Source organism: Bubalus kerabau, chromosome 1, assembly GCF_029407905.1.
Source record: "Bubalus kerabau isolate K-KA32 ecotype Philippines breed swamp buffalo chromosome 1, PCC_UOA_SB_1v2, whole genome shotgun sequence".
Lineage (NCBI taxonomy): Eukaryota > Metazoa > Chordata > Mammalia > Artiodactyla > Bovidae > Bubalus > Bubalus kerabau.
This window is the reverse complement of record NC_073624.1, coordinates 280198792-280220588: the sequence shown is the minus strand read 5'-3', so window position 1 is coordinate 280220588 and position 21797 is coordinate 280198792. Positions and strand designations below refer to the sequence as shown.

The following is a 21797-nucleotide window of genomic DNA, read 5'->3' as shown; positions in this document are numbered from 1 at the left end:
AACAATGGTTCCAACAAAGGTTATCTAGTCAAGGCTATGGTTTTTCCAGTAGTCATGTATAGATGTGAGAGTTGAGCTATAAAGAATGCTGAGTGCCGAAGAATTGATGCTTTTGAACTGTGGTATTGGAGAAGACTCTTGAGAGTCCCTTGGACTGCAAGGAGATCCAACCAGTCCATTCTGAAGGAGATCAGCCCTGGATATTCATTGGAAGGAATGATGCTGAAACTCCAATACTTTGGCCACCTGATGCGAAGAACTGACTCATTGGAAAAGACCCTGATTCCGGGAAAAGATTGAAGGCGGGAGGAGAAGGGGATGACAGAGGATGAGATGGTTGGATGGCATCACTGACTCAATGGACATGAGTTTGAGTAAACTCTGGGAGTTGGTGATGGACAGAGAGGCCTGGTGTGCTGCATCCATGGGGTCACAAAGAGTCGGACATGACCGAGCAACTGAACTGAACTGAATCATATATCTTCTATAATAAGTATGTGCTGTGCTGTGCTAAGTCAATTCAGTCATGTCCAGCTCTTTGCAACCTTATGGACTATAGCCCATTAGTCTCCTCAGTCCATGGGGTTCTCCTGGCAAGAATACTGGAATGGGTTGCTGCCCTGCTCTGGGGGATCTTTCTGACCCGGGGATCAAACCTTCATCTCTAAAGTCTCCTGCACTGGGTGGCAGGCTCTTTACCACTAGCACCACCTGTTATGGCTTCCCTGGTGGTTCAGACGGTAAAGAATCTGTCTGCAACGCAGGAGACCCACGTTTGATCCCTGGGTCGGGAATATCCCCTGGAGAAGGAAATGGCAATTCAGTCCAGTATTCTTGCCTGGATAATCCCATGGACAGAGACGCCTGGCAGGCTACAGTCCGTAGGGTCACAAAGAGTTGGACACAGCTGAGCAACTGCTGCTGCTAAGTTGCTTCAGTCGTGTCCGACTCTGTGCGACCCCATAGACGGCAGCCCACCAGGCTCCCCTGTCCCTGGGATTCTCCAGGCAAGAACACTGGAGCGGATTGCCATTTCCTTCTCCATGAGCAACTAAGAAGCAGCATCTAAGTACATATGTGTTACACTTATATTCTTCCAGTCTGTGACTAGTTTTTAAAGAAATTACTTATTTTGTTATTTGTAGTATGCAAGTTTTTAATTTTAATCATCTTGTGTTATTTCTGTTTTATGTATTCAAATAATCTTCCTGTATCCTGAGGTTACAAAGATAGTAACTTACATAATTTTCTCAAAGTTTAAAAATTTTACCTTTTATATAGTGGTATTTAGTCTCTCTGGAATTGTCTTGACTGATATGAAGCAAGAATTCAGATTTATTTTCTCTATTAGGATAACTATTGGATCCATATACCATTTATGAAATAGTACATCTTTTTCCTACTGATACGGACTGTCACCTTTGAAATATGTTAAGTTCTGCTATTATTCATGAGTCAGTCCTGGGTGTTCTATTCCTGGGTGACCTATTTTTCCATTCCTAATAAAAAGTTTTTGAAAGTCAGGCTAAAACATGGATATACTAATACCATGTTAGAGCATATCTGAGAAAAGAACAGCATAGAAAGTAATGGAGCATTACGGTGTTCTGCAGACTGTTCTTGGCTACACCATAACATGAAGGTACTTACTATGTTCATAATGCAGAAGATAGCCTTCAGATCTCCTATTAGATCTTTAGAATACATTCTGATGGAATAATTGATAGAACCTATTTATCAGACAAGTCGTAAGGATTTACTCTTTTCAAAAAATCTTCACTAAATTTTACTTTTTTTGAAGTGAACTGTGAACTCTGAGAGCATACTGAAATTTTTCTTTCCAGTAGCATTTGACTTGAATATTTTTCTCCAGCTTCAAAGCCCAAGGTGTGATAGGCGATGCTGCCAACAGTGTAATAGACCATATACGCCCAGGTCCCTGTCGCTTGGATTGGGACAGCTTGATGACCTCTTTGGATATTTTGGAGCACTTTGAAGAGGTATTTGTTTTGAAACGTTACTTCGGACTGTGTGTGTGTCTGTGTGTGTCGTGTGTGAGACTGTGTGTGTGCGAGTGCTCAAGTGCATGTGAATGTGTATACACACTTGCATCCACTATTATATTCATTGCTTTGAGACTAAGTAGTCATGGCAAAGATCTCTAATGAGTGTTAGAACTGAGTTTGTTTTTTGCAGTAGCTTTATCCTTTCTGCTTGAGAAAATTATGTCTTTGATTGTAAAACTTTGAGGTTCTGAAATCTAAAATTCTGAAAATACCACCATCATATTCAGTGTTCTTGGTAATAGTATGTAGGTTTTCCATTAATATTAAGCTAAGATCAAAGAAAAAAATGCCACCTTTGGTATTAAGAAGTAGGTAACCAAAGTGGCTTTTTCTGTTTTATTAATTCATTTCTTGCCATGTTTTAATCAAAGTACTTGTGGATTTTATCTTACACATCTACAGTCTACACTGCCTGCTTCCACTTATCATATAGGATACGAGGTGCTGTTTTGAAAGAGAGATTTGGATTCTGGGTAACTTACCTCTGCACTTTGATTGTATATCCTGCACATGTCCATATAGAACAGTGAGATACAGAATAGATTTCTAAATCTGTCAGAATCACTATAAGAAATGCTGTTAGTAATCATTATAACACATTTTAGTGAGTGTTAGTGTTTTACTGCATTGGAGAAGGAAATGGCAACCCACTCCAGTGTTCTTGCCTGGAGAATCCCAGGGACAGGGGAGCCTGGTGGGCTGCCGTCTATGGGGTCGCACAGAGTCGGACACGACTGAAGTGACTTAGCAGCAGCAGCAGTGTTTTACTACAGGTTAACTTATGTGAGTCTGCTTCTGTGTTTCCTGCAGCACTAACAGCTGTTTGCTGTCCTCTTTCAGAACTGCTGTGTGATGCGTTATACAACTGCGGGTCAGCTTTGGAATATAATCTCCCCAAGAGAGTTTGTTGACTTCTCCTATACTGTGGGCTATAAAGAAGGGCTTTTATCCTGTGGTAAATGTCTCAAAACCTCTTACTTTCTCTCAGTTTGTTTTAAATTTTGAGTTTTCTAAGGCTGGATATTGCTTTCTACACAAGATATATTTTCAACCTTCATGGTTGTTTTATAATCAATAAGCTTGGTTTGCAAATGCTAAACCTTAGGGATGAAAATAACAATATCAGGAAGGCTTTTGCAGTCTTTCTGATGAGTTTTTGTTCCCCATTACATAGTCCTTCATCCCACAGCTAACAAATATGGGTCACGTGACTGCCTCCAAGAAAGGGGTCTTGTCAGTGGGTTTCCTTCTAAGTCACTCTCAAGAGATAGCTTCTTGGTCATATACTCTAAAAAAATATGCTCGGCATGTGCTAGAATATTTTTCCGTCCTTGATCTGTGTAGTAATTTTTTCAAAATTAAAAATACTATTAGAAGGCTCATGCTTTTGAAAATATATCTGTAGGTAAATTAATGTTTTTGTATGAACAGTGCATATTTGAGTTGGCAGTTTTAGGTACACATCTACCTGTTTACTCTCAGTCATCAGAGCCAGGTTGGATGTGGCGGTGCCTGTGGGAGCAAGGGTGGCACCGCAGGTTTGATGCTCAGTACCTGGGGCCCACTGCGACGGGAAGGTTCATGTTTTCCAGGGAGTTACCAAGATGACATGCCGTTTATTCTGAAGGGATTAGAACTTTCCTTATTATACATCTACCAGGCTCTGTCAGAATTCCACTTGGTAATTATCTTTTTCATTCTTCCACGGTCACTCTTGGGGCTTACTTTTCATCTACATGGATAAGAATGTTTAAATAAGCAATCTGATAATACTTTTAATGAGAGTTTTAGATTAATGTCAGTCATTGCTATTAATAATCTTATTTTAAATTGCCTTGTAGGGATAAGTCTTGACTGGAGTGAAAAGAGATCAGAATTTGTTCGTGGATATAACCATCCCTGTGGTTGGTTTTGTGTTCCTCTTAAAGAGAGTCCAAGCCGGAGTCTTTTGACAGGCTATATTCAGACGGATCTGCGTGGAATGATTCCCCAGTCTGCAGTAGATACAGCTATGGCAAGCACTTTAATCAACTTCTATGGTGATTTACAAAAAGCCTTACAAAAGGCATAATTTGCTTAAACTTACAGTAGTAGTATATTCTCTGAATCAACTCCATCTCTTAGCTGCATGGCTTATAAAAAATCATCCTTCCCTCTCTTCTGCATAGCCTGTAGAAAATTTTGAGATGTTTTTGGTTTATTTTATTCAGAAAGTAAATAGCTAGCTAGCGTGAACATCTCAGTTTTCCTAAACAGTTATTTGCACATTGTTTGGAATGGTAGTGTGTCTAGGAATGGAGAGGATGACAGAAATTCACCAAGAAGTAGATATAGGTCTTTGACATAAACTCTCAAGAAATTGAATCGTGCCTCAGTAGGAATATTTTGGCTGCTTAGAAATTAGAGAAAGCCAAGCTTCTTGCTGGTAGGTTAAAATCACCTGTTTTAGAGCTTTATAAACATTCTGTAAAAGTTTTAACTTTGGAGGAAGTTGTATATTAATGTTTTACTATATGTATGCTCTATGAGTTTAACAATATCTTGAACTAAAGAAAAACTACTTTTCTCTATTCCTAAAGATGAACTTCACTGTTGACTTGAATGACTTTAAATATTGAAAATATCAGAAAGAAGAATAGGTATCCTAATGCAATCAGTTTTGATACCTAGATAACAGTATTTTGTAGATATCTTTAAAAATATATTTGTATCTTTATGTGCTTTTATTTTGGGAGTCTTAAAAGCCTTTATGCATGAATAAGAGAGTGCAAAAAAACTGCCAGATATGTGCTGGGATACCACGTTGATTGAGCAATATTCTGGGGTGTGTGAAATGGGTGGTGGTATCCAGTACTAACCAATAGAGAATCATCTTTTTAGAAAGTTAGATTCAATGAATGTTTTGTACCAGTTTGAGTTTTAAATGTGTCATTCAAATCATAAATTACTCATACTCATTATCATACACATTCACAATTGTGATGTAATATAACAAATGCATTCATAGATTTATACAAATGCCTGGATGAGTCATTTTATAGCTAGAATGGACTGTAATGTGTCTCTTGGTTCTGTGGCTACATTAAATGAACATTCCTGAATGATTTTAATATTCCAAGTGCTTTTTGGCATTTGCACTGTCTACCTAGTTTACATATAAGTTGAAAACTTGAGGGAACTCAGTGTGTCTGCAAATTTTTATATTTATATTTGTGTATACGCACACATCTTGAAATCCATTTCAGTATTCAGTGTGAGTTATGTGTTATTATTACTGTTCCCACTGTTTCATTTTCTCTTCTTTCTCTTGGGTTAATGTGGGATAAAGTGAGCTCTGGAAATAATATTAATATTTACTAGATAGACCTCAAAGTGGGCTTCCCTGATGGCTCAGACAGTAAAGAATCTGCCTGAAATGCAGGAGACCTGGGTTCAATCCCTGGGTCAGGAAGATCCCCTGGAGAAGGGAATGGCAACCCACTCTAGTACTCTTGCCTGGAGAATCCCATGGACGGAGGAGTCTAGTGGGCTACAGTCCATAGGGTCGCAAAGAGTTGGATATGACTGAACAGCACTTTCACTTTAGACCAGGAAAAGCACAAAAACATTATGGTTCAATTGCATGAAGGTGTGATCTGTATGTTACTTTCCTGCGTTTTCCTGAGTGTTAAAGCATAACTCATAGTTCTTCAGATCCATTTGAAAACAGAAAAAGTAGAGCTGATTTATTTTTATTTTTTTGCTATTGGAGATAATGTTCAAAACAAAAGGTGGCAGTACCATTATATCCATAGTGAATAATCTCACAAATTTTAGATGAAAAATAATTCGTTTCAAGGTCTGATAGAAGCAATGCAAAAAATGATCTTATATTCTTAACTTGAAATTTATTAATCACCAATGTTTTTCCAGATTGACTACCCAAATTTTTGAGTTGTTGAATTCCTCTGCTACTTCTTTTTCTTGCAATAAGGAAAGAGAACTGAGGAGTTTAACTTTCAGCTTCCCTTAGAAATTGTTAAATGTTAATTTTGACTTAATCTATTGTCTTTTATTTGGTTTTAATAATGTAGAGTAGGAGGTTCCTTATACTCCAGTGTTCTGTCTAGCATGGCAAAATACCAGCAGGTGTCCAATTATAGGGTGCCCAGATTGGGTAAGGTTGCAACAAGATGTATATTACTATAAGGGCTATTATTGCCTAAGCTGGGTACTGCTAAAGGCAAATAAACTGTCCACTCTAAGCTACTCCGTGTTCTCTTGGTTTTTATAACTTAAACCTCCAACTAGTGATTCCATAATCTACTCTTGAATGAGGATCCTTGCAGGTAACAGGACCCTCATGGAAAAATTCATTCACAGTTTTGAGCCATCTGATGGATTGAAGGATCATATTTGAATTACCTGCAATTTACATACAGCTTCTGGATGGCACTTCTAGATGTGTAGCTATTACCACAGTCCAGTTTTAGAACATTTCTATCATTCAAAAGATCTCTTACCTCTTGGTTGAATCATATATAAACAAAGTTTAGCACAGTTGTTTAGTATACAGATGATGAAAAAGAGCAGGTTTTGTTTGGTCTTGTACTCAAGAGTAGAGGTGTATTTGGTTCTAAGCTCAAGAGCCTTGTGATAATAGGTTACATGTGTTATGTCAAATACCACAATGATATGAAATTTAACAATGTGGGTTGGGATTAATATTAACACATGTAATAGAATTTGATGTTTCTGTAGCAGTGCAGTAGAATAGAAAAATAATGTGAGCCGTAATTGTAGATGTCATTTAAATTTTTCTAGCGGCCACATTAAAAAATTAAAGAATCAGTGGAAGTTAATTTTAATAGTATAGTTCATTTCACTCAGCATATCCAAAATACTATCATTTCAACATGTAATTTATAAAAATCTTTTAAGATAGCTTGCATTCTTTTGTACTAATTTTTTTATTTCTGGTGTATATTTTACTAATTTGGGCTAGCCACGTTTCAAGTTAATTTTAATAACTTAATAATGCACAGTTTTGTATTAATCTACATATTAATTTGTCTTTCTATAAGGTGTTGTAGAGAATTTCCTAGAATCACTCTCTTAAGTACAAAATCTTTTCTGGTCTCTGAAGCCTTCAGTGCTTGCTTTTAGTGTGCCCTAAGAAGTGTGAACTTCTTAACATTAGAAATAAATCAGTTAGAAATAAATATCAATTGTCAATAAAATAAAAATGATAGCCCAAAATATTTCCCTTTAAAGATAACAAACTTTTCATAGGACTGTTGATGGAGTGAAAGAATATAATCTGCCTTGTGGTAATATGATTGATTATTTTCTCTAGCTTATAGCTAGTTTGTATTAGAAACACGTGTATGTAGGAGATATTTGGCATAGTACTGTTTTCAGTACATACCTATTTTTTTAGAAAGTTAGTTTCATACAAGAAGATAATTTATCATAAGTGATACTTTCACATGAATCTTTGATTATCTTTTGCATGTTAATCTTTGATTAATCCTTGAAGTTTAACAGAATACTCAGCAATAATAATTAGGAGAATTTAGTGTTCTGCAGTTATGAGTAATATAAACTGCTAGCTGTTAAAGACAGATTGTTCATGTTAAAATTCTCTTCATTTTGTTGTTCACTGAGGTTGGATATATTTGAAACTGTAGATTTCTATGTGTAAAAATATCTCCCAATAAAAAAATGCCTTTCTTTTCTCTCCTCCTTTCTTTTTCCTTCCTAACTGAAGAACATTTTATCATCACTCAGGTTGAATTAAATTAACATCTCAAGCTAAAAGCTCTGTACTTGAGGTTTTTGCCTCTGGAGAAGGCAGGAAACATTGCACAATGTAGACTCCTAATGTCTGTTGGCTTTTACATATGAGTAATTCCCTTTGATGTAGATAAAAGCTTTACCTGTTTACTTTTAAGGACACACTAGCATCATTTGAATCAGTTCTTAAAATCCAGTTTATACTGTGGATATCACAACCCTATGCATAAATTAACAGAACCCAGGGAAGCAAGGAGACTTGACTTAGACCCTGTGTTACTTGTCCAGTCTGTCGCCCATACCTTTCTTCTTCAACTTTCAGAAGGAGTGGATGGTAGGATCTGAGCTTAGAAGAAACATTAGATTAATCCCAGAGCACAGGAAATTGAAATAATATATTGTTGTTTCCAAAGATTTTACATGTATGGTTAAATAAAAATTCATTCCTTGGAATTAAATAAAAGTTGTATACCATATATAGATTTTATTTTTAAGAAGTTTGTATTTCTTTTATGAGCCAATATATAAAACTGGAACCTTTGTTAAACTAATAAGCATGTATTAATATAATAAAATGTAATTTATTAAATTTCTATGAAATATATCAATAAAATTTCTGCACACTCTTATATTGATTGTTGATACTTAGTTCCTTTAACCTTATTTGAATTTAAAGTATTAATTTAGCTTCTTGAATTCTTATAAAAGAAAATTAACAGCAGGTAAATTAAGATTAATAATGCACATGTTAACCCTGCCAATGTCATATAAGTCACAATGCTGCTGAATTTTGATTTGCTGTTATATAGCAAGGATGGTGATATATTCTGCTGTTACTACAGTAACATATAGGTAAGGCTTATTGTACACATTTTTAAATAATTGTATTAACTTGATTAGCAGTTGTGATGATTTCATTTGGAGTTGAAAAAAGCTGTAAGTGACTACAAAGGAACTATTGATCTGTATTGTAAGAAAGTAGTTACAAATGCTGTGAGAAATATGCAGTAGAAAATATGACTATTAAGTAGTTTAAACAAAGAGTCAGGAATTCCATGGCAGTCTAGCAGTAGTTAGACTGTACTGTCCTTTCTGAGGGTAATCCGTGGTCGAGGAACTGAAAGTCACTCAGTTGTGTCAACTCTGCGACTCAGTCCATGGAATTCTCCAGGCCAGAATACTGGAGTGAGTAGCCTATCCCTTCTCCAGGGAATCTTCCCAACCCAGGGATTGAACCCAGGTCTCCCACATTGCAGGTGGATTCTTTACCAGCTGAGCCACAAGGGAAGCCCAAGAATACTGGAGTGGGTAGCCTATCACTTCTCCAGCAGATCTTCCCAACCCAAGAATCAAATTGTCTCCTACATTGCAGGAGGATTTTTTACCAACTAAGCCATCAGGGAAACCCAAGATCCAGTAAGACACAAGGCATGGCAAAAAAAGCAAAAAACCAAATAGGGAGTTTTCCTCATTTAATAAAGTTTGGATATGGGTAATTATTCATGTTTACCATCAGCTCAAGGATGTCAGGGCGTGTTTCTGCAGTTTGCATCTTTCCCTCAGATATGATAAAGTGACCAACTAGCCCTGGACAGTACATGTGCATCAGGAAAGGAAGGAACGGGGAAGGCAGGGCACTAGTCATCTGGCCCTTATCAGGAAAGCAAATGCTTTTCCAGAGCTTCCAGTAGCTTTTCTTTGTAGTGGTCGGGTCACATGACTACCCCTAGCTGGGAAGGCAACGATTTCCAGCCTCTTGGAGGGAGTGCTGGTAATGACTGGCCAATCATAGCATGTCCATGGGCCACCTCTGGAAATTGTATCAAGTTCCTTTGAACGTCAATGGGAAAGTGATAGACAAACAAAGTAGAAATGAAAATTCACTCTGTCGTGAAACATTCACTGGACACCTTCCATATGGCAGATGCTACACAGCATCCTTAGCTCAGATAATGAGGTGAAGGATCTTCTCAGTAGGTTATTAATGGTTTATGTCACATGGCATCCAGTGTGAATGACCTTTGTTTATATTACATTTCCACTTCTTGGAGCAAAGGGTCCACTATGGATGATGACTTCCATACCAGGAGACAGAAAATTGCTGGAAAACGTGAACTGCAAACCTGTCCTTGGAGACGGAGGGTGGTCCATGTCACTAGTGTTATCAGCTGTACAGGCAATTAGTGGGGTGTAGAATTCTGCCGAAAGAAAAGACGGAAGAAGCGTAGTGTACAAACACCACATGGGCTTTTTACTCGTTATTTGGATGGTATTTTCTTGACCAGGAGCTTTACCTTCCTACTTAGGTTTTGCTTTAGTGACATACCTTAAGTACAAGCAGCTGATTTTTCATTAAAGGAAGTAGTCCAGAGATTGTGAAAAACAGGTTGAAATAAAAAGATGTTTCGTATTGTAAAAATGGACTTGCAGTTTTTTTCTCCAGCATTTCCCTTAATTAAGAAGCCATTGGTGAGGATTTTGGACCTAGTAGTAATTGGTAGCAAGCTCCAATTCTGAGAGGGAACCTCACTGAAATATTATGCCTTCCCCTCAGATATTTTACACAAATGTTTGCTAACTGGTTGGATGGCCAAACTCAAGAAAAACTTGCAGATCTTTTTACAACTCTTGTTGCTAACAATCAGTGTCTTAAGAGTGAAAAGAAAGGATTTTCCCTTTCATTCTCAGGTACTGTAGGTTTGAAAGAATCAACATGAAGGGACCACTGCGTCTCATTTGGCCTGACAATTCGACATTAGGATTATTTCCTTAGGATAGATTTCCCAAACTCAGAAAAGCTTTCTGTAGTGTTACTGAGAAAAAAATAAGACTGGATTATTATGCAACTATCATAAATGTCTGTAAAGATTATGCAAACAATGCTTTCTATAGTAATCGTTGTTTTGCCACTAAGTTGTGTCCAACCCTCTTGTGATCCCCGAGTCCCCCAGGCTCCTCTGTCCATGGAATTTCCCAGCAAAAATACTGGACTGGGTAGCCTTTCCCTTCTCCAGGGGATCTTCCAAAGCCAGGGATGGAACCCAGGTCTCCTGCTTGGCAGGTGGACTGTTTACCACTAAACTACCTGGGAAGCCTATGCTATAGTGATACAGGTTGATACAAAACAGTTGCAGTATGATAAAGGCTATAAGAACTAATGCAAGAGAAAAAAGACAATGCTTGACTTTGAAAGAATTCTTGTGGTAATTTTGTACTTTTCTGTATTTTCTGTTTTTTATAATGAAAATCAATTTTTATATGAATTTCTGCCTTGACTTTGGTGAACTGACTTCTCAGTTGTGAGAGCCCTGGACTGGATGGGCAGCCCAGATCTCAGCCACTAACTGTGATCATGGATAAGTCATTACCTTTCTGGCTGTTACTTCTTTTTAGTAAAATGAGCTGGTTGGGTTAAATGAGTACAAAGATCCTCTTTTAACTTTATGATTTTATGACATCATTATATAATATTAAAAATACTGTGAAACCCAGGGTATAATTTTATCTGAGAAAATGGAAAAACACTCAAGGAATGCAACTCCACATTTCAGATACGAGGAAATGACCACTGTGCCACTCTTGAATTGTGCTAACATTTCAAACCACAGAATACAAAGTATTGGTGGGCTCTTCGGATTTATTATCATACTGTACATGCAAACTGCTTGACACGTTTCCCAGCAGTAGGTACATGCTGCTTTTGGCATGCTCTCACACACCTGAGAGAACTTACACAGGAAAACGCGGGCCTCGCTAAGGTCATTCCGACAGTTAGTCTCCCGACATTCATTTGCTCGTGTCACACACTCTGTTACGCTCCCGGGAAACACCAGGAGATGAGCATTTGAACCGCTGCACTGCGTCGTCCAGCCTGCGTCCGGGAGGCGGCCGGCCGCGCCCCCGGGCTGGGCGCCGAGCCTGGGCTCCGGTCTCGGCCACTGAAGACCGCAGCTGGGTCAAAAGCAAACACGCGGGACTCCGATGAATTCTCTACAGACATTCTCTATATTTACACTTATGGCCAGGGCAAACTTACACGTTTACCTAAAAAATATCCTAATGGATCTTTGTATTAAGGATCGATAGCACCGTTTTGACAGGTTTTAAAAATGAAATGTTGGCGGCTCTCCTTCCGGCACTTTCAATCAGAAATTGGAAAGGTAGCTGCAGTCTCGGCCGTGAAAACTCAAATCTTGACACTTGTTCTTTGTCCTTCAAAGGGCCTGTCTTGGCTAATGGCTTGCAGTCTAAACTCCTGCGGATGTAGGGTTCCTGTCTGCAGTGGTATTCCATCCTTCCACCTAAGCCTCCACACTGTTGTGAGCTGCTTAGATCCTTAGTCCAGAATACTTTCAACAGGAACGTGATACAGATCCGCCCTCTACAAAAACCTGGAGAAGGCATATAGACAACGCCCCCCTAAGTCTGAAAACCCTGGTGAGACGCATTCCTTTCTCAAATGCCTGCTCACTTGTGCTGTGTCCCCACAGCGTCTCTGTCTTGGCCTCCCTTCCATCACTCAGATGACCCTTCCTTCCTTTCATTTGCCCTGAGAAACAATAAGGCATTTACTAATCACAGACGTTATCTGAAACAAGCAAAGTGGCAAGATGCCTAAAAGTATATATACTGTTACCTATTTTTTTTTAAAGTTTCCTGAAGATGGATGTAAAATACTGCCTGCAATGAGTAAAGAGGAAATTACAGAAGAGTGTATTAAGGGGTGAGGCAGAGAGAGGGAGAAGAAAGGACTGCACAGGACCAGCTTGGTGTTTGGGGAAAGCGGCTCTGAAGAGTTTAAATTCTGTTGTCTGAGGCTTAGCACAGGTTATCTTTTGAAATCTAAGCTTCCAGGTATAATTCTATCTCAGATCTCACAGGACTTGCCCTTTCAGGTCAGATTTTTTTTTTTTTAGGTCAGATAATTTAAAAGGTTAAAATAGCTACAAAAGCAGTAACTTTGACGTAGGCCTCTGTTGGCAAAGCTTTAGCAAGTGGTTAGGTGACGTTGTAGCGTCACGGGGAGTTATTCAGATACTGGAGTTTTGCCAAATTTACTCAAATAACCACTATCATCCTTTACGCTGCTTTGTCAGTGGAGACCTCATCAATGCAGTTTGTGCTTTTAGTGACTGAGACTTTGTTTCAACTGGTGACTTGCAAAAATGTCTGTATGTGTTGGGTGATTTTTCTTCTGCTTGGGGTGCACCAAGTCAGCCAGGTTTGTGGATCACAGAGGGCCAGATGCTGAGGGACACTGCACAAGCGTCTACCCAGAGTAGGAAGTGGAGAGGAAGCCTGTCTGAGTCAGCGTTGCCCACAATCAAGGCTTACGCAGACTGAGCGACACTTCCCTGTAGATCCAGCACTGTTCACATTTCTCCACTCAGTACATTTCTCAGCCAAATATTCATCCTCCTCCCTGCCTTTCAAGCTTCCCCTCATCCATCATGCTTAGCTGATGTTCCCAGGAAGCTTTCCTTGGTCATTCTAAGCAAAGGGAGCTTTCACTGCCTGCCTCGATGGAGCACAGGCTATAGACACAGTTGTGTTTTCAACTGCAAAGCTCACTCCTAGAGGGGAGCATGGGTTTAATTCAACTCTGACTCTCATGGTACGTAATTGCTTTTCAGTGAAAGTTTATTGAGGAAATGGGTTCCAGGCATAGTCTGCTCCTAGAAAGCTTCAGAACCATTAAAACATTTCATTAAAGTATGTTTGCGATGGAGGCCTAATACTCCCGAAACACACTGTTCAACATTATTCTGGGAGGAAAATTACCTATTGGCTTTGGTTTGTTCATTTCTAAGGGAAGCTGGTGACCCAGATATTGAGAGAGATTTAAAAATGATAAGCTTAATTCACTGCTGCTGCTGCTAAGTCATGTCAGTCGTGTCTGACTCTGTGTGACCCCATAGACGGTGGCCCACCAGGCTCCCCTCCCTGGTATTCTCCAGGCAAGAACACTGGAGTGGGTTGCCATTTCCTTCTCCAATGCATGAAAGTGAAAAGTGAAAGTGAGTTTGCTCAGTTGTGTCCGACACTTCGCGACCCCATGGACTGCAGCCCACCAGGCTCCTCCATCCATGGGACTTCCCAGGCAAGAGTACTGGAGTGGGTTGCCATTGCCTTCTCCAAGCTTAATTCACTGACTGCCTTCAAACTCTGGGCAGTGGAGGAAAACGGGTGGTGGGAGTGTGGAGTCCAGTCTCTCATTACCTTCCCCTCGTCTACTCCAGGCAAGGCTCCCTCCCGCTCACATCAGCCGCGGAGCCGGCAGACAGAGCGTCTCTTGTTTCCTGAGTTCTACAGTGTATCCCAGTGGCTACAGCGTATTGATTGCTGCAACAGTTTAAACAAAACATTATTTAGACTCATGATATAATTTTAGATATTCCTAATAAGAAGTTGATGATAGGTCTTCTACTCAATATCTCATCCGTAACCTTTCGGCTAGAGATATTCAAACACAAAGGGCACATGACCTACATCCTCAGTACCTGGGCCCCTGCCTCCCTGAAGGCAGGTGAGATGACAGAAATAGCTTAAGAAAGGGGGTCCTCTTGGATTTCTAAATAACTAAGAAAAGGAAGGGAAGCATTTGCTCAAAGCCTTCTCTTTTCGAATAAATGAAATATATGGCATTCAGAAAACCACAGGGATTGTAAAGTAAAAAGTTAGCTGTTTGCCTGCTTCCTAAGCTATAGATGAGCGAGTCAACACTGAATTATAACCAAGTCAATTCTTACTCTAAACTTTTCTCAGGAATGATGCCCTTTTGAATTTTAGTTCTGTAGGGAAAGTTTACTAAGCCATACTTCCAGCAAAATTCCTGCTGTTAATAATTATTCACAGAATTATTGTTCTCCACAGAAACAAACCTGTTCTAACTTCCTAAGAAGCAAATGGGACGAAGAACCCTGTGCTAAGGAGAAGAAGTCTGGAGTACGGGAATCTGTTCCTAGCTGCTACCAAAAAGGTAGGGTGCTGTGAAAAACCAGGGTCATCAGTGTTTTCTGTAAAGGGCCAGATAACCCTTTCAGGCTTTCCACACAGTCTCTGCTGAAACCACTCCAGTGTGTCCCAGTCGTGTGACGGCGGCTACAGCCAGCCTGTAAGTGAGCATGGCTGTGTTCTAGTAAAACTTTATTTATAAATAAACAGGCCTCTGGTGTATTTGGTCCATAACCCATAGTTTGCCTGACTCTTGGAAAGCTGATCTTTGGAGATTTTAAGTCTATTTCCTCGCGTAATTATGTGGAAATTATTTTTTTTTAATGCACATCTAAGTTTTCTGTGTATATCACAAAGACCACAGATAACAGAATGATGGCATTCAAAAAAAAAAAAAAAAGAGTACTGGCCTCTAACTTTTCTCCTAAGAATCCTCTTTGCGTGATACCCATTTTTCACTGAACATGAGGAGTTACACACCTGTCACCTGTCTGCTGATTTCACTCAGTAAACTCAGTGTCAGTCGATGTTAGTCACTCAGTCAGCCCCAACTCTGAGACCCCGTGGACTTGCAGCCACCAGGCTCCTCTGTCCAGGGGATTCTCCAGGCAGGAACACTGGAGTGTGTTGCCATGCCCTCCTCCAGGGGACCTTCCTGACTCAAGGACTGAATCCGGGTCTCCTGCATCGCAGGCAGATTCTTATTGTCTGAGCCCCCAGGGAAGCCCCCAGGAAACGCACAGGACATTTTTAAAATGTCCAGGAAAGCGGAGTGACGTCAGTCAGACATGGAATGCATGACTGCTCCGTTGTTTGGACCTGATTAGTTAATAAACAGGCGTGTTGGCGATTCTTTCAGCTTGCTAGGGGGCCTGGAATGTATTACTGAAATTAGGGGTTGTTGCTGTTCAGTCGCTCAGTCGTGTCCAACTCTTTGCCAGCCTGTGGACTGAAGCATGCCAGGCTTCCCTGTCCTTCACCATCTCCCGGAGTTTGCTCAAAAGGGTGCATGAATATAAACATTTTGGGAACTTTGAAAGTAAGTAACAATCTTGACAAAAAATGTAAACAAAATCATAGCTCATGAATATGTATTTGCATTCTACTGTACATTAGCTGCATGACAGGCTATAAAATAAGTTGAAAAGAGGCAGTTACGAGGTGACACTTGTCACATTCAAGTCCTTCTTACTTGATCCGCTACAAACCAGATTAGCTGCCATACCTGTAAGTTTTCATCATCCGCAACGGATTGTCAGAGTGCTTAGGGAAAACAACAGCTCTCAAAAATTCAAATATGAAGCCTATTGTATTTGCGTAACCCAAAATAATTTTTAAATGGAAAATAAATATTATTATATAATCTGATGAAGATTACACATGTCATTTTTAACACAGTGAATCACAGTGAAGATAACACAGATATAAACATTGCATGTCCATGGGTATTCCAGGTCATTTTTCAAAATGTGCTGAAAACAATTATTTAAGAAGACCAGCATGATTTTGCAGTCTTAGGATTGCTATTTGGCGTTTCAAACTAAATTCTGGCCACCAAGGGCTCCACATTCCTTCAGCCAGTCTGGGATATTTTCTAGGATTTTAGAGGATTTTAGTTTTGGAAAAGCTTGATGGCCATAGGGATGGAACAAAACATTGATCTGGGACAAGTGGCAGCAAACCAAGTCTTGAGAAGAGCAAATGATTGGTGAGATGCCGTTGTCCATTACAGACTATGGCACTATGGCACTGTACCAATTCAAGCAGTATAACTGGAAGAGGCTTTCTCCCATTTGGCTTATTTGAGCTCAACCAAGTCAGATGCCTGGAGTCTTCGCTACAGCAATGCTTATTCCTGCCAAGGACTCAGATAGTCTGTTCTCATGGCAACACTTCTGTCTTGTCCCAGGTGGACCTCTGGACCAGGTGACATGGAAAAGACTGAATCTTGAGGTTAAAATCATGCAATCAAACCTTCTAGAGTACACCACAGAGTGTGTGAAAATTAGAATTTTGAACAAGCAAACATAAATTAGTCAAGTTTGTTATTGCTCTCCAAGATAAGTATATAAATGGTTGGGCTTTATGAGCTAAGACTGTATTATCTGATCTCAGATGATATTTGAAAGTAATAATGACAAAAATGGCCTTTAATATATCAGGATACAGAAAGAAGAAATGCTGAACTACGTTAACATGGGTGGATAGCTGATATCTCTCCAGTGATATTTTAGGTTCTTTTTCTATTTGTCAAGAAGCCAGAAACTCACCCTGAGTTGTTCCAGGGGAAGAGAAAAACTTTGAACAAAAAAAGTTGTAGAAAATTATTGGCTACGTTTCTGCTTATCATGTGGTTATGAGTATTACAATACCAATATTGAGATTATATGTGCATAAATGTTTAAAAAAACGCTGAAGATACACATAAAAGTCTAACCAGTAAGCAGTTTTTAACCAATAAATGCTCAAAATGTTAGCAATGACCTTGATCAGAAACATATCAGTGATTAACACTGAGGAAATTTGAATGTGACCAAACAGGAAGTAATTACAAGGATATTACAAATCCTATTATATAAGTAAACGTCTGGAAATTTTGCACCAGCTAAAGTAGACCTTGGTAACCAGACTGAATACTCTGCAATGACAAGTAAATTACATAATGGCATTGTAATTATGTAATTGACTCTGCTTAGTATATTTATGCCAATTTATATGGAGTCAGCCTCATTGGGAAAAACCTAATGCTTATTCACTTTTTTTACTTTTTGTATTTGCTTTGCAAAGACAATCCTAAAACACAATGCTTTACTGATTTTAATTTTTGCCTTTTTGACACTTACTTCTTTTATTTTGCAATTTGAAATGCAACCAGATGCTTCTGTGAAATAACTGAATTATGAAACAAAAACAAAATGACTTTCTCTAAATCTTGTCTATAGGCAATCCACAAGCAGTTACCCTGCATGTGAAACCGGAAACATAGGGATTCGTAAACATTCTAAATTATAAAATATGTTTAAAATACTATGTAATTGTCACATTAAAAGACAAACTGTTCCTTTCTTTTAACGTTTGCCACTAAAAGTGGCTATAGAACCTTGAGGAGTATTGTAACATAGCAATATTTAAGAAAATTCCAAGTCCTTTGAATCCATGTGTAATGGCAGTATTGTTTAAATCCTTCTAAAGAAATCTAAAAAATGTCAGGCGATGGTCATAGTCTCATTTTAGGGATAGCTGGGATGATATCATCATCAGTCTTTATCATGTAAATGTGTGTGTTTCAGAAGCCTGCAAAATCCCACTGAGGGTCTATGTGCAGCCCTTTGTGAATGAGGAAACCTGTTCGCCCACCGTAGACTTTGGTTTGTGAGAACATGACTGGATTCATGGCTGTATGAGACTCCGGCCCGTGGTCAAGATTCCGGGGCCCAAAGAGGGATGAGAGGAACTGTGGCCAGTGGACAACTTACCCACGGGCAGGAGAGCTGTTCTCTACAGTCATGCTGGGAGACACACCTCCTCTGAAGCACCTGATGAAACAGATGTGGCCAACAGAGCTTCTACACACTTAAGTCTGTGACATTTCTGAAACATTTTCTTTTTGGCCTCCTACCAACTTAGCCGTGTGGACAACTGAGGCAGCTCAGATCCAAGCGCAGACATTTGTGCGTCATTCTGCTTTCACGGTGCTCTGGACCGGTGCTCTTCCAGACGAGCAGCCACTGCTCACAGGTGGCTGCTGGTCACTTGATGTACCAAAAATGCTAACACAATCCCGCTTTTCAAAACTCAATACAAAAATAAAAAATTTAAAATATTGTGTTAGTTTTTCATATTGATTATATATTAGAATAATAGTTTGGATATATTAAAATATAGTTAATTTTATCAGCTTTTTTTTTTTTTTACTTTTTAAAATGTGTCTAAGAGAAAAGTTAAAATTACATATGTGGTTTGTATCATTTATATTAGGCGGGACTTTTTCTTCTAGACAATAACGTCTACAACAGTATTATTCTAATTTCTACCTTATTTATGTATTTGTAGGACAAATGTGCTCTTCTGGTTTGAGAAAAAAAACACTGGGATTCCAATTAGACTTTTTAAATGGGGGAAATAATTCAAGATTGTCCTTCTCTGTGGCAAAATAGTCTGGTTTATGCTATGTATCTGAAACTTATTTGAGAACAAAAATCAATAATGCAATATAATAACTGTCAGTTCTAAAATGCAAAATATAGTTTATTGTTTGCTGAAATTCCCTTGATTATTCTGCTTTGTGACTATGTTGTGCAATAAACATTACAGAATAGTTCATCAAATTAAGGTTGTATCTGCGTTAGTCTACTATTATTTAGCTAAGTACTCTTTGAGAGAGATAATATATCCCATTTTATCAGGCAATATAAATGTGTATTGTTCTTTCAAAAATGTTAACTATGCTAACTTAAGTAGCATCTCTATGAAATCTCAGGTTGAATCATTTGGATGAAATGACAGATTTTTGTGAAAGCTTGTTTTCCACTGAAATGACTATCTCAGTCATTTAGGCATTATCAGGTCTTAATTTTTAACATTCAGATCAAAATCTAAAACTCCCTCTGATTTTGAGAGAATGCAATCTGCAGGTTAAAAAGACGAAATTACACTCACACCCTCACTCACCAGGGAGCGGGCGTGTGCGCTGGTGTAACTGGGTAAATTCTTAAATGCATACTGGCCTGCATCTGCAGCGCTCTTCACATGACATCTTTCCCACGTCCGACCCATGCAGGCAGCCCTGAGGGCTGGGGGGACAGGGACGAGGGCTGGGGGGACAATGTGTCTTCATCTGACTCTATGCCCCATTCCATTAAGATTCCTTTCCTTCTCTTCTTCCCTTTTGCAAATACATGGGACACTTGCCATCTATCACCTAACCATGTACACAGGCTTCACAGGAAATCTCCTCGGGAAAGGACACAAGGAAATTGGTCTTTTAAAATGGAAATCTTAATGCTTAGGGAATAAGGCATTCTTAAAAGGTTAAAACTAGTGAGCCTCTTATAATACCTAAAATGGAAATTGAGAGAATAAAGAAGGAAAGAGACAGTAAAGAAGATAAGTAGTCTCTACTAGTTAATAAACATAAAACAAACACAAATACTCTTTCTCAGAAGCTCAGCTGCTAGGCCTCATGGGCCTTCTCCTCCATGTCAGTGACCTGTCAGGCCCTGATATTATGGAAGACAAGAAGTCCTATTTTCCTCATGAGAACAGTAGTGAAGTAAGACCTGCACTTGGAAAGCAGAACATCTACAAGGTCTGATAGTCCCCAGAAACCAGAGGTTTAATTTAATTTTCCAACTTAATAGTTCTGAAGAAGCGCCAAAAGAATTTAAGATCTCTCTTTTTGATGAGGATTTTTATCTGATAGTCATTTTTGTTGTCCAAAATTTTGGCCTGAAAATATTTTTTTTTAATTAAAGAATCCTACTAAAATATGCTACATAATTAAGTTGATAAAAATGTCCATTTAAGCTCAAACTAGAGATAAATCTGTGGTGTTTGGAATTTAACTGTGAGTTTTTATAAGGAAAAAGTTTGTATGAAAACCAAAGAAAAATATTTTGAAAAAATCATGGTGAAGTATTAGGTCTAATGTTATAGCTTCTCAAGAGTCTGATTTGAAATCAATGTTTTTTTTTTTTTTCCTTTGTTTCTGTTTATTAAAGTAAATGAAAAGCTGCATTGTCCTAAATTTCTCAACATGGAAACTTTCAAAACTACATTGTGAATTATGAGTGCTTCCATTTCAAGCATGAGAAAAAAGTATACTAGCTTTCTAGAAATATCTTTAGCCCATAAGCAGTATATCTAAAGAATCATCAATTGAAGGAAAAAAAGAACCTTTATAAACAAAAATGTTTCCTTACTCTGTGTGCGCGTGCTCAGTCGTGTCCGACTCTTTGCGACCCCATGGACGGTAGCCCGCCAGGCTCCTCTGTCCATGGGATTCTCCAGGCAAGAGTGCTGGAGTGGGTTACCATTTCCTTCTTCAGGGGATCTTCCTGACCCAGGGATCGAACCCGCATCTCCTACATTGCAGGCTGATTCTTTACCGCTGGGCCACTGGGGAAGCCCCTTCCTTACTATAGTGAATTCAGTAATGAATGATCTTACAATGGGATATTACTCTCATTCTATTCAGACATCCTGGCACCAGCCATTGGTATAGATTATTTTACAAATTTAGAACCTTGGTCAGTATAGAATTTATCCATAAAAATGTTCCTATCTTTAAAACTGTACAAGCTCATGAATAAATTCAATTTTATTTGAAATGGCAAAGAGTCAGTCTTCATTAGCCTAAGTCCCAGTCTTTTCTTTTTTTCACTAAATTTCTTTTTCCCACTCCTAAGTGCTGTCCATCATAAGGACTTCTTATTAGAGAGCAGGTGAAGGTGAGAATAAATTCCTCAGCATGAGTTTGTAAAACACTTTTTTCCAGAACTATAAAATGGCAGAATTTTGTGATAGAACATTTCAGGTTATTAGTAATATGGTGTATATAAATAAAGACAAGATAAAAAAGCATTCTCCACACAAGGTTTAGGGGCATATGGTTTCATAGCCCTTAAAATATGCTTCAGTTTCTCACCATTGTAAGTGGTATATATGCAATTTTTTGCACATACACCTGTAACCTAATCATCTTCTTGTAAACAGTTTGAGCACATTACTGAAGGTATTGTAAATGTCATGGGAATACATCTTATAGCTGAGCAACGTCCAAAGGAATTACCCTCTGAAGAAATCCAAAGGGTGGAGGATGGCTAGGTTTTCAAAGCAAAAACAATTTGTTACTATTTACCTCAAATGTGCACCACTGGTCCCCGAAAACGTTTTTATATGTTGTGTTTAGTCGCAATTTCAAATCTAACTCATCGGATTCTGATATCCATTATGTACCACAGGAGACACTAGTTTCTCATAAAGCAGTCACATGCATTGAAG

The 21797-nt window shown here is 38.7% G+C and overlaps 1 protein-coding gene across 7 annotated transcripts in view; it reads left to right on the top strand.

Annotated features, from left to right (window-relative positions):
• STARD4 (StAR related lipid transfer domain containing 4) overlaps window positions 1-19210 on the top strand; it is a 32526-nt gene extending 13316 nt beyond the window's left edge. Inside the window, exons 5-9 of one of the 7 annotated variants that reach the window (XM_055565965.1) lie at window positions 1874-2000; window positions 2907-3021; window positions 3908-4080; window positions 14715-14820; window positions 18089-19205. In XM_055565965.1, coding sequence (XP_055421940.1) covers window positions 1874-2000; window positions 2907-3021; window positions 3908-4080; window positions 14715-14820; window positions 18089-18171 — 604 coding nt within the window. In that variant the 3' untranslated portion in view covers window positions 18172-19205. Of the gene's footprint in view, window positions 1-1873; window positions 2001-2906; window positions 3022-3658; window positions 3748-3907; window positions 8471-14714; window positions 14821-16704; window positions 16833-18085 lie in introns of those variants that run through there. The other 6 variants (XM_055565964.1, XM_055565963.1, XM_055565971.1 and 3 more) reach the window with 6 other exon arrangements.
• Window positions 19211-21797: the final 2587 nt, after the last annotated feature.